Source organism: Falco biarmicus, chromosome Z (genome assembly GCF_023638135.1).
Source record: "Falco biarmicus isolate bFalBia1 chromosome Z, bFalBia1.pri, whole genome shotgun sequence".
Classification (NCBI taxonomy): domain Eukaryota; kingdom Metazoa; phylum Chordata; class Aves; order Falconiformes; family Falconidae; genus Falco; species Falco biarmicus.
In genome coordinates this window covers 42,037,011-42,050,790 of record NC_079311.1, presented here as the reverse complement: position 1 = coordinate 42,050,790, position 13,780 = coordinate 42,037,011, and the positions used below count along the sequence as shown (strand labels likewise).

The window sequence follows — 13,780 nt, the reverse complement described above, 5'->3', positions numbered from 1 at the left end:
ACATCAAGTGAAAATAATTTTGGAAAAATATCTTTTATTGCAAAACATGTCAGTTCTGTAAACAATGGGGTAAGACTTCATAAGACTTCATCTTATTCTAAGTAGAGGCAACAGGCAATAAGAATTAGTAGATGACAGAGGAAGATGAATTGTAAATTCCATGCCTGACAGCTTGACTCCATAAACTGAATACAGAATCACAGCATAATTATTCAGGCTGGAAGAGACCTCAGCAAGTTACAGTCCAGTCTCCTCAGAGCAGGGTTGACACTGGTTTGAGACCAGGCAAAAGATGTTTAAACCAAAATGCATCTTCCCTCTTCAAGCATTTGAACTGAGTCAATGTGCCCCCAGTAAAGCAACCACTTTTTAACTACATGAGAACTGAACAAAAAAACCTGAGCAACTGAGTAACTGAACATTTGTGTAGTGTACATATCTAACCACTTCCTGCAGTCATGTACGCATAAAACACCCCAACCTCACATACCAATATATGTGAAAGAGTTTTATACAAGCATATAGTTCTTGTAAGCACAGGCTGCATTGGTCAGTGTGCAAATTTCTGAATTGTGAACAGACACGTATTTTCACCTAGTACTGTGGCAAAACCATACAATCCTCAGAAGCAAGAAACAAGTACAACAACTCATACATCACTTTTTCATTTTTAATGCAAGTAATTATTGAGTATTTCCAGAGCAGGCACTACATTACTTCAAACACCATCAAGTATCTTTGAAATAATCTTGAAAAATAACCTCTTCACCTCAGTATACACACGCGCATAAACACACACATACACAAATTAATTTAGAAAATCTGTACATGAGTATTTTTCAGGAAACAACCCAAAGAACCGAACCACAAAGAATTAGTTGCTGTACTCTGACACACCACAAATTATAATGCATTTTTCTGAAGACAGGGTTTAAGGACACAAAATGCCATGCGGTGCTGTTTAAATAGAAAATGAACTGGTAAATAAATTTATCTATTTAGTGCTAAAAGGAAACACAGAACTCCTTAAATAAAACAAATACAGATTTATCAGGAATCAGAAATATTTATTGTCCTTGAGCTAGGCAGGCTGCAGTTACTTGCGTTTCCTAAGCATATCCCCTTAGTAGACAATAGTGAGGAAGTATTTGAATATGAAAATTCAGGATACTTAATTTCCTATTACTGGCTGCAAAGCTGGTTCAGGGAAGGAGTATCCTTGTTGAATCTGAGTCTGAAAGTCCATCTTCTTGATTAGTTGCCTCATAATCACCCGCACTATCAGCTAATTCAATGTCTTGATCATCATTACTCTCTGCGCTGTAATCAACTTCTTCAAGGAAGCGAGGCTCATCTTCATCCAAAACATATGTAGTGGGGCTATAATGAACAAGAAGTTGCATGAATCATCTTAAAAGTTTTACTTGGAATAATCCATTCAGACCATGCCGTGTCCCTACCCTGACATAAAATAATCCAAAAATTACTTCAGGAAAGGGGCAGTTTACCTGAAATAGTATTGATTTTTTAATTGCACATAAAACAACTGGGAGCCAAAAACACTTCTGTAAGACACTGAGCTAATTAGTCAGTCATACACAACACGTTATCCAAATGTGCCATGACAAATTAGCTACATGTTATAGACCTACACTAATGGCCTGTAAAAAAATCATACAATTATAGCAGTATCAGAAAACTTTGCAGAAGAATGTGACTACATAAACAACAGTTGCTATGAGGTATAAACAAACTGAAAAACAGAAGAGTTTAAAAATTCAATTGGGAAACTTCTGTATTTTATTAAAACACACATTATACTGAAAAGCACTGTGAGCAATTACACTGTGTATATCAGAGATGACAAAATAACCAGTCACGTTTACGCCTACAACTAAGATTAAGTTCCCATATGAATCGCTTGACTCACACCACGTCCTCACACACTTGCACACAGTTAAAATTTATATGTTAAGCCTTGTAACTCAGAGGCAGCAGATTTAAGGAACTGAGCCACTGTCCATGGAATGGTCTATGCCCTTAACTAATGGCCTCCAAGAATAAAAAGGACTAACACCTTTAGTGTTAACTGGATAAAGATTAAAACACAATTTTCTGATCCTCTCACCTCCTTAGAACGGGGCGGGGGGGAAGTGTTTTCCAGACGCAGTTTTACTAACCTCCCATGGGACATAAAAAAGCAATCTGCTTAAAAGCACTAAGTATTCCTAAATATTTCATAAGTAATTTTATATTCAGATGAAGTCCTAAGAAGGTTTTGTAATGCATTTTACCTAATAATCAAAGCATACAGAAACCCCATATACTCATACAAAACAGTGAGAATGTTCTTATTGAGAAAGATCACAGGTACCTGTAGAAATGTTTGCATATCGCTTTTGATGAATTTTGTCTGAAGGCACACAACAGCCTAGCTTGGCTGTGGCTTTATGATCAAAAAGATTAATGCCTGATTCTTTCTAAAAGTGTTTTATGAGCTTAAGTGGACCAGCTGAAATCTGCAATGCAGTCTCTATTCAATTTAAATAAAATTCACTGTATTCTTCCTCTACCTGTAGCTTCAATGACATGCTACACTGTACTGTTTTGTGCTGTTGACAAATATTCAAATACTAGGAGAAGAACAGATGAGAAGAATTGTTAGTCTTAGCTTAGGATGAAAAAAAAGTACAGAAGACTAAATTATTAAGAAAATAAATTATAAAAACCTCCATTCAGTCAGTTTCTGGATTTACATTTAAAACAATCTGTGTCATGGCTCACTGAACAAGGTCATACCTATTAACCATGCAAAACAGAATGCTCCATAAAACTAAATAAATAAATAAATAAAAAGATTATTTAAACTTTAACTAAGGCAACAACCCACTATGTTGGTTCATCAAACATTGTTTCCATTTAGGAGAGACAAAGAGCGAGGAAAATAACCCGGTATCTTTGCTAAGGCACCTCTTTCATTTCTCAGGTGGGGAACCCAACATACCATAAGGATACATGCTTTGCATGAAGACCCTACGGTAGAACCAGCAAGGGAATATAGTTTTCCAGTGCTTTTATCCTGTGACACTTTCTACCGGAAGGAAGTCACCACCTACCAACACTTCTTTTAAAGAACAAAAAGTTTAAATGTTTCCTTTATTTAAAGAACAAAACGAAAGGAACTTCACCAAATGTACTGCATTCCACAAGTGCACAGCTTTCTTGCAACTTCTGCTTCTAATCGCATAACTCGATATTGATCTGTTAGCTTTCGTACGCAAGCAATGCATGCTGGAATTGCAGGGTAGATTGTGTAATTCAACTCACTGGAAATGGAGCCATTAAATCTGAATGTCAGTCCACTGTTAACTAGTAATTCTGAATACCTGTACAGAAAACTACAACGGGCTATGTCAATGACAAGTATTTTATTAACCACTGACAATGGGATGTTAATGCATTACAGTAGCACTTACAGAAATTAATGTTAGTGAGGTACAATATAGTATCGTAAAGCTCTTAAAAAAATTTATCCACTTTTTCATAGGTGCTGTTATTTGGAAATCAAACTCACCTAGTTGATCTAGTTAAAAAAAAAAAAAGGGAACTAAAAACCCCCTATTTTAGGGACAAAAACCACAGAAATGGACACACAAGCAAACCACGTAGCTGAAGTCTTCAAAGTGGCTTGTTAGTTCATATAATATGTTGTATCTTATATTGTCTTGAAAAACACAGAGGTATTTGCTAAACATATTTTTCTTACATTTTTATGAATTGTTACTGATTCACATATGTGTAAACATGTAGGCACATCCCTAACTTCTAGAAATTCAGCCACTGTGCAGAGTCTTTATGTCAGTGTGTCTAATGTGACACATATTATGTATTTGCTCTGGCATGTGTACATTCAAAATTCTCATCCAAAACGGAGAGATGCTTTTCATTCACATCTCCCATTTAATAAAATAAAAATCAATATTATAAATCACTTTCCTGAATCAAGAAAAAGTACCACTAGAATAGATCAACAGATGTTACTTTCACAGCTACATAAATCTTTAACATAGAAGCTGGCTCTGAAATCTGCCTCATTAATAGAGTAGTACTCATAAAAAGAGTAGCTTTGTACTACCATCCAGGTCAATGCACCACAACTCCACAATTATTTATTACTGAAAATAAATATAATAATTATATTTATTAGGATCATTTTTTACTTTCCTTTTCTTGAGTCTTCATTCCTCACAATATGGTATCTAAGTACTTTCTACATTCAAAGGAAAAGCCTGCATCGCGTAGCCACTCATGTAATTTGCTTTCCTTTGGCATGCTTTCTTCTGATGTAGCAAATGTTAATCTTGGATATTTAACTTTCCAGCAATTCTTATTCTGAAGGTTAGCATGAATCTACAAAGTGTAAATATTACTCCACTGTTTTACTGAGGCTGGGTCACAACAAATGCAGAAATCAAAACACCTGAATAAACTTCTTGCTGTTTAATCAAATTCTTTATTTGCCTCCCTGCTGCTCCCCACCCACAGCATATCTTGTGACAACATATTTTTAGCTGCCATCATGCTGATTCTATGGGATTTAATTTCCTAACTTTTCCCTCGGGCTGTTTTTAATTAACTTGCTCAATAATCCCTCTTCCTCTACCCCTACACCTCCCACTTTTCAAAAGGAAACCATTAATTTACTCAGGTTAGCAGAGGCTGTTCATCACAAAACTACAGTTCTGTAATGTAAGGGATACCATAATCTGTGTATTTTCTTTAAAGTCATGACAGTTAAAAGAGAATACTATATGAAAACCTGAAGTGTTGAAGATTTTACTTACACAACATTTTATGGGCAAAAAAAATTAACTCCTACACACCTGATTAAATTACACAATATAATACTGTGGTCTTCATGCTTATGAAGAATTTTAAGAATCTCCCCTTCATTTAAAAACAGAGTATTTTCTACATCACTTACCATTGAACACACTGAATTTTGGAATTAATGCAATTTTTTTCTAGAAAATATTTTAATTATTGATTTTAAATGACAATAGTTTACTAGGTTTTTTCTTATTGTCATTAATGCTCCAAACATATTAAAAAATAAACCTGTTCACTAACATGGTACATTTTCTCAAACTGAAAAGTTTTATTAGTCCCTCAAAAGATATACTTGGATTTTTCATTATCCATATGACTCAATTACAGAGAAATTAATCCACAAGCCAGACACAACCATTACCCAATTTCAACCCCATGGAGATCAGCAGTTTTCTAAGACTACAGGGGAACTGTATACATTTTAAAACTTTGGAAGTAAAAATTAAGAAATATTCCCTGCCAAACTATGGAGAACTGCAACTACTTGGGGAGCTCGGAAAGGAAGGAGAAAAGACATCTGAACTAATGATTCCTTTTAAAACTGCATTGCCAGGGGAAGGAAAATTTTAGAGGAGAAAGAGAGTCAGAAAGTATCACAAAGGAATCATTTCTCCTTACTTTTACTTTTGATTTCCCTTCAGGGTCTATATTCTCTTCTAGGGATCAGCAATGCTGCTACAGTAGGCAACATCACACATGCAGCTACATGTGCTGTCCCCTTCAGGAGCTTTTCACCTATGTGTTTTTCTCAAAAATCACTGATTGTAGCCCACACTAGTATTTGGAAAAGCTTGAAAAACGGTATAAAAAATATATAAGCTGTTCACCACTTTTTCTTCCCCCCCCCCCCCTCCTATTTGTGGTTGGTTTGGTTTTTTTGGTTTTTTTTCTTTTTCTAGATTACTAGTTTCCTTATTTTGCCCTAGAGAAGCCAAACCGTACTCCAGTGCTACAGCCTACACAGCATTAAAAGCAATCACTTTCACTTAGGTCAAAGGCACCACTAGGCCCACAAATGGAATTCTAGGTCTCATCTTTTTCTTTCAGCCTTCTGAAAGGGACAGACAGAACAAAAGTTGCAGCATAAGCCGTCTTCTTTTTAACTAAGTTGTAAACCTAAGGTACTGGAAGAGAGGCTAAGAAAATCTAAAACACTGCAGGAGAGTAGGAAGGAAAAACTTTCACTTCCAGGTAAAGAACACTAGAAGTATGCAAGTGTCTGGGCAAAGTTTAAGAGTTATTAAGAGGGTGGGAAATACAGTAGAACAAATCCAGTTTCCTTCTGGCATCTTGGAGACAGACCATTTGCAAGAAGTTCTTGGACATATTATCACTGCATGTACCCCTCACTCCTTGCCCCATCAGTCTGATGTCTTTTCTCAAGTGTAAGACTAAGTGCAGGAAATGGTTTTTGCATCACATTTTTTCTTTCCCACAGCTCCTTTTGGCAGTCTATTTTCCCTACCATTTTCCAGACATGCTGGGTCCCCAAAGCTCAGTCTGCTTCTCTGCTATAATTAAATCAAATTAACAAAAATACGCTATGTTCTAGAACACACCAATGAGCCTCAAAACAACCAATGAAACAACTAGAATTTCCAAAAAGTAGCCAAGATATTGCACAAAGGGTAATTCCAGTTAAGTCCTAACAGTTATGACTGCAGTCGTGTTTTTGTTTCATTGCATGCAGACCCTACCAAACCTGTCAGCTTAACAACTATAATTCTTACTACAAGATCAGTACTACATTTGGTCTAATCTTTTCCATTTGGAACTGGGGGGGAAACATTGGCAAATGGGTTTAAAATAATTAAAAAAAAATAAAGTGTTTAATTCATCACTTACAATGTTAAAGTGCACTGCCAGAGGGAAATAATTTACTTATTGCTTTATTTTTCTTAAGTGAAATATGTTTCAGACATGGTTCAAAATGAACTCATGGAAACTGAGCCTGTGTGTAATGAAATACTGGAGGCACATTTTAAAATATTAACATTTGCTTGGTCATTTTAAGTACAACCAGTAAAAACAAAAAGAAATTGAGAAACCCTCAAAATCATTTGCAAAAAATAAAAGCAGTGTTTCTGTGTGCTTAGACTTGAATGTTTAAACTTGTCTGCTTATCCTCTAAAGCATTAAAATTGTGGGTTTGTAGAAAGTAGTACCAGTAACATACAAAATATAAAGGAAGTAACTACAATCTTATTCATTGATATATTCTAACATTAGAGGGAATTAGAGCTGTGAAAAACTATTCTCATCTATACTTTATTAATGATTTTTTTTACTCTTTATTTTCTGTAGGTACCTTCTATCTCTATTGGTAAGCAATTAATCTCTAATGGTAAGTAATGAGCAGCGAATCATGTAAGCCAAGGAAAGTACAAGCAGGACTTTCTTTCCAGATGTCATTTTCATAAATGAAAATGAAAAATGACAGGAATGGAAGTCTGGGCATATAAAGCAAGGGATTGTGTGACTTATCTTCTGACCATGACTGCCTCTGAAGGGGAACAGCAATCAACTTTATACATTTTACTCAAGAGGGCTCCTTGTACATTTCATTTCCAGCACTCAAGTGAACAGAGACCTGATAAATAGATACCTCAGCTGATAGGTATTTTTAATATCTTGTCTAGAACAGTACAGAAACACTAAAACTTCAGCACTTTAGATACAAGGCTTGAATCAAAGGACAAATTGACAACATATTTCACAGTTTTGGCATACAGGTTTTAAGAGGTGTTAATAGAAACCTGTTTTTTAAAGCACCAAGAAATAGAAAAAATTAAAATCTATTTCCTGTTCATTACAAAAAGAGGGGTTTCTGCTGCACAAAGAAGCCAAATCCTTGGGGGGGTGGGCGTGTGCAAAGTAAGAAAACCCTACCAAGCAAACTTTTCCTCCAAAGAGCAGTGAGGTCTCACACAGATAGGGAGCCCCACCCCGCCCTGGTTCAGCTGTAAGAGTACTTAGAAATACCAGCCATGGGCATCTCTGTATTTCATCATCATCGGACTGGGAAGTGGGAACAGGAAAGCTCAAGAGTTTTGCTCAGCCTTGTTAGAGTTATCACTAGGAGCTGGTACTCATCATATCCACGTAAGGTAGTTGTAGCCTTCTAACAAAATGTTCTGGAGTGCCTCTCACACCCCCAAGATGACAAGAAAAATTACGATTATGAAATATGAGAGAACTGCAACCTCTTGAGGGCAGTGTCCATCTTCTTTTCACTGTACCAGGGAAATAGAGCATAACCTTGAAAACTCGTTCAGTGGTCATACAAAAATACTGCTTAAGCAGAACCCAAACCCACCCAAGAAAAAAACCCAACTATGAAAGGCCAAGGGAAAATCCATGCTGAACCATACTTTTCTTCAGCTGTTAAAATCTGAATATTCCTCATCTTTTTACATTTGTTTTTTTTTGTTTGTTGAGGAGAGTTCTCATCAATACCTATCTACTACACTATCGTCCAGTACTTCCTGAGACAGTACAAGGTGGATTGCAATAGAATTAATTAAAAAGGACTATTATGTTAAGATTTATTTTAAGTAACACACAGAATAGAGGAACACGGTATCTCCATTATCCCATAAAAGAGCTGCTGTTTAACTATAACCTCTTCTACAGTACGTGTTTCAGTTCCGAATACAAGCCAGTCCCTTAAGTTAAATAACATGAGACTTTCCCCATCACTGACAAACATTACAGGTTTTCAACTTTCTGCTGAGACATGCGGTGGGTGCTACCAAAGACAGGAAACTTGGATACCAGGGATATCAGGCCTAATTGTCATATGGGCATATTTGTTGGGCAGCAGAATAAAACTGCTCTGCTCTAAGACAGACTTCTCCAAGTAATTGAGGAAAAGTCTGATGGCCTAAGGTATACAGCAGAACTCTGCTCCTGAGCCTCCGGAAATAAAGTCGGACCATCTGTCAATTCCACCTATGGCAGTATTAACCCCTTCAGCAAAGAATGAAAGAAGATAATGTGCAAACATAAATGATTACAAGGCAAGGCACTTTTATTGGTAATAGTGGAAGTACTGTGAACAAAATCATAGCTTCTTCCTTATGCAAAAATAATGTAGGTATATAGTTTCTATAGGACACAACACAACTTCCAAAATAAAAAGGATATTTTAAATAAAAATTAAAATTATCAGGCCAGCGATTTCCTATTGTCATGCACAGAGATGGGTCACTCCTGTCTCAGAAGAACATTAAAGTATCATTTTAAAAATATAAATCTACTTACATTATTCTAGATTTACTAGAGGAACATTTTGCCAGGCTAAGTATTAAGTACTTAAATATTTTTCAGTGCTTTTAATTAGAGATAACTGCTTAGGTAATTTTGTTTAAAAAAATCTGTTTGATAATGCATCAGCAGGTATAGACAAATCGGCAGCTCTACATAAAGCTGCTGTGATTACACATAAAGTTTAAGAAAATTCACACTTGAAAAAGATGACAGTGTGATATTAGGTCAATATTCCAGTAGTGACAGACAGCAGTACAGTTTGCACTTTTCTCTGAAAAATATTCCTCATTAAGTGTCTGATTCCAATCCCGCTTTTTAAATACCAAACATTTCCACTGAATTCAAAGAAATAAATCTCTGTATAGACAATTTAATTATTGAATCACTTTTAAGATCTGGTCAGAACATACAGAGAGTCAGGTACAAACACAAAACTTATTTCAGTCTGAATACCTCATTTTAAAGAGAAGTTGTTGGAATTTACACATTTAGTTTTTCCATCACAGATTCTCACAGTGCTGTTAAAAGAATAATGAGAGCAAGATATCTATTTTCTCTACTTTAGGCTACACATTTTACTATTTTAGTGTTATTAAAGTAGACTTACATTTAATAAACTTAAGGAACAAAGCCATCAGACATTAGGAAAATCTATATAGTTTTAAACAGGCTTCTCCAATAAAGTTAGATATATCTTATGTCAATGTTCCTTATCTGATAAAAATTGTAACTGTAACATATATAGAATCTGATACCTTTTTTTCCACTGCATTAATTTCTTTAGTGCAGAAGCATTTGGTTATTGACACTCACCATCTGTAGCTGTGTAACACCCACATGTCATTATTAGGGGAAAATATTTATTTATTTTGTTCTATATACAAATTCCGTTTCAAAGCATTGAATTAAGTTATTCAATGATTTCTCTCCAACTTTGTCTTGCAGTACAATCACTTCTGTGATTTTCGTGAACTCGTCTTTTGGGATCGAGGCTGAACCTTCCTGTTTTTTGAACCTCCAGTACCAGCTACCCTCCTCACATAACAGGATTATAAACATTTCCATGTACAGTCTCAATAGTATTAACCGTAGTATAAGCCTCATTATTTTTCATCTATGCTTCTATGCGCCAAGCCAACTATATGGAGTGTTTGCAGTAGTAAGTCTTTTATTAGTACTTTCAGGAAAAAAACCCAAACAACACCTGCTAGTAGAAAACAGTTTCCATGCCCCTCACTCCCAGCAACAAAATACAAATCAAGTCAGAGGCAGTTTTCTCCCTGCCCCCAGCATGGTAGTACTTTACATGCAATTCATGTTAGTACATAATAGTTCTTCTAGAGCTAGCTGGATTAGTGACGTATTTTAGCTGGAGAAGGAAGTTCAAAATAGGCATATCTATTCATATCCCTCTCTCCAGGATTTGCTTTATTTCAAAACAGCAAACAACTCACTTTCCCATTTGTTCCTTTTTTCATCTAGTGTTACTCAAGTTTGTTATTAAACACAAAGCACTAACAACCTTCATTCACTGGAGGCACTTTCACACCCGTCATAAGCAATGTGCTTTGTAAGTCAAAAACGGAAGAACCATTAAATCCGAAAGATTATGTTTATGCTTGTACATACTTTCAAAGAAGCCGATAAACTTGTGTCCAGACTACAGAGATCCTATTCCAGAATCAGGACCATAACCATTACCTTCACTGTAAAGTTTAGCTTCACTGAAACAGGAAAATCTCTCTCAATAAAAGATTGTGCGGATCTATTGGAAGTTTCAGAAATATTCAAAAGCAGTAATCCTGTTCTTAGTTTAAGGTAATATCTAGAACTAACATTTAATCCAGACAACAGTTATCTAATTCTTTACCACAATTGTACCTAATTGTCTACAGTTTGCAGAGCAGTTAAAACTTTAACCTGAGTGGTAAAGCACAGCAAATTGCTTCTGCCCCAACTACCATGGAAAGAAGGTCAAGAACTATAGTTACTTTATTTCCTTCCCTCAAGTATCTTTAGAACTGGATTTTTTGTGCATCTGTTCACACAAAGTGCTATGTTAGAAGGCTGGCTGGTGCATGACTCCTCGCCCTTTTTTTGTCTCATCCTGACATTCTAATGTGTCTTTAGCTCTCTGGCAGATGCTATGGGGACTGAACTTTGCCCTGCTCCCTCCTCGTGGGAACCTGAACTCCATCATCTGATGGTCACTGCAACCACGACTGCCTTCAATGTTCACATCCAACTAGCACATCCTTGTATGCGAGTTCCAGATCCAGCAGAGCATCTCTCCTTGTTGGCTCTTGTATCATGTGGGTCCAGAAGCTGTCATCAGTGCTCTCCAGGAAGCTCCTGGATTGCTTATTGTCGTGGTTTAACCCTAGCTGGTAACTTAAGTACCACACAGCCACTTGCTCACTCCTCACTCACCCAGAGGGATGGGGAGGAGAATCAGAAAGGAAAGTAAAATTCCAAGCCCTGGCCAACCCCCTCAATTTATATACCAAGCATGACGTCCCACAGTATGGAATACCCCTTTGGCTAGTTCAGGTCAGCTGCCCTGGCTGTGTCCCCTCCCAGTTTACCTAGCACCCCTCCAGCCCTCTGGCTGGCAAGGCCTGAAAAACCAAAGTCCCTAACTTAGTATGAACATTATCCAGCAACAACTAAAAACATCAGCGTGCCATCAACATTGTTTTCACACCAAATCCAAAACACATCTCTGCACGAGCTACTAAAAGGAAAATTAACTCTATCCCAGCTGAAACCAGGCCACTTATGCCCTGCTGTGTTGTTCCTCCAGCAGATACTGGGGTGGTTGAAGAGCCCCACGAGAACCAGGACTTGCAAACTTGAGGCTGCTTTTAGCTGTCTGTAGAAGGCCACATCCATTTGTTCCTCTTGGTCAGGCAGCCTGCAGGAGACACCCACCACCCATGTCACACTGAGCGATCTGCTCTTTAATCCTCACCCATGAGCTCTCAGCTGGCTCATTATTCATACCCAAGCAGACTGCCATGCATTCCAGCTGCTGTCTCACATAAGGGGCAACCTCCCCTCTTGTCTTCCCAGCCTGTCCTTACTTAGAGAGCCTGTAGCTCTCCACTGCACCATTCTAGTTCTTGGCATCTCATCATGTCTCCATGATCGCAAAAAGATCATAGCCCTGCAACTGCACACAGATCTTTAACTCCTCATATTTAGCCCCTGTGCTGCACACATGACTGTGGAGGCGCTTCAAAGAGGCACCCCAGCATGTTTACTTCCCAGAAAGGGTCTCCAGGCTTTTTTCCATGTGGTCCCTCATAGGCACTTCCTTCTTACATGCAAGTATTTGAGAGAATGCTGTAAGGCAATGCTTTAACAGAAGAGAGTCTTAACTATTTAGTATTTATGAATAAATGATTTAAAGTATGATACTTGGTGAAGAAGTTTGCCACAGCCCTTCTGTGTACCTCTGTGCATTAAGGCTAATTCAGCTATTCCCACTGCTATTCTAGACAGAAGCCTGTCTATACCATTCTTAATCTCCTACTCTGCAACTTCCGCAGATGACTATTCCAGAACTTCATTTTTGCTTCCATATAGAATTTTTACATAAAGCCTAGACTGTCTTTTCCTTGTAACTTAAGGCCATTGCTCCTTGTTCCATCTGCTCTAAAGGGAACAGGCTCTTTGCACTTGACTTCTTGTATTTGAAAGCAGCTGTCACTTTGGTTCCTCCTCTTCTTCTCCCAGTTTCCTTTTTTATTTTGATAAAGGCCTTGTGAGGAAAACTGTAATCACAACAATTTTATTTGCTGTAGTAAGACTTCCTCTACCATAAAGACGGAATTCCATCTGGTGATTTCTTTCAAGAGCTTTACAGTGTAAAACATCTCCCCTTGCTCACCAGTTTTATTTGAAGGAATGTATCTGAGGTGCTCTGTAGAACTTTTTTCAAGCATCTACACACTTCCTTAGCAGTTAACAAGTTCCATTTCTCAAGTTTTAGCCTCTGTTGTCAACACTTACATTTCATCCCAAAGAACAACTGAAATGTCTGAGACAGTAAACTCCACAAATATTTAAGAATAATCCTAAACAGATTACCTTCAAACAATACAGATCCAGAATCCCTGGCAATACATATAAAACTATACATAAGCAATTAATTTTTTTCCCTTAGGTTGATCCCTGTCCATGAGACAAAACCCACTGAATCTGTTTTCCTAATCCAAAACCTCATGACAAGACATCTGCTTTCCACAGTTGCCTGAAGATCAATTATCTAAGCCCACAGCATAACAGCAGAGGAAGCAGATTTTCTGTGCTAATCTCCTATAGTATTGCTCATTAAACTACTATGCCACACAAAAGCAAGAGACTTTTTAGAGCAAAGAGATAATTATTCTAACGGCCAACTTCTCAAAACAATGCAAGGAATGAAAGAAAAAAATAAAAGAGTTCAAAACCATTCACAGTTTACCCCTGTCCCCTGCCCCTCACCCTCCACTTTGTTGGGGCTTTTTAACACGTTATAAAGATAGTGGAATATGGTTTTACCCTTGCAAAACCAAGGACATGGACATTTTATTTGCATTTTCAAACTGTATCTTACAAGGCTGACAGTAAAGCATAC

The 13,780-nt window shown here is 37.1% G+C and overlaps 1 protein-coding gene across 10 annotated transcripts in view; it reads right to left on the bottom strand.

The window, feature by feature from the left end:
- Window positions 1-649: 649 nt before the first annotated feature.
- Window positions 650-13,780, bottom strand: part of AGTPBP1 (ATP/GTP binding carboxypeptidase 1) — a 63,961-nt gene continuing 50,830 nt past the window's right edge. For all 10 annotated transcript variants that reach the window (XM_056324337.1, XM_056324335.1, XM_056324336.1 and 7 more), the window contains one exon: window positions 650-1,380. In XM_056324337.1, the coding sequence (XP_056180312.1) occupies window positions 1,203-1,380 (178 nt within the window). In that variant the 3' untranslated portion in view covers window positions 650-1,202. The remainder of the gene's footprint in view (window positions 1,381-13,780) is intronic.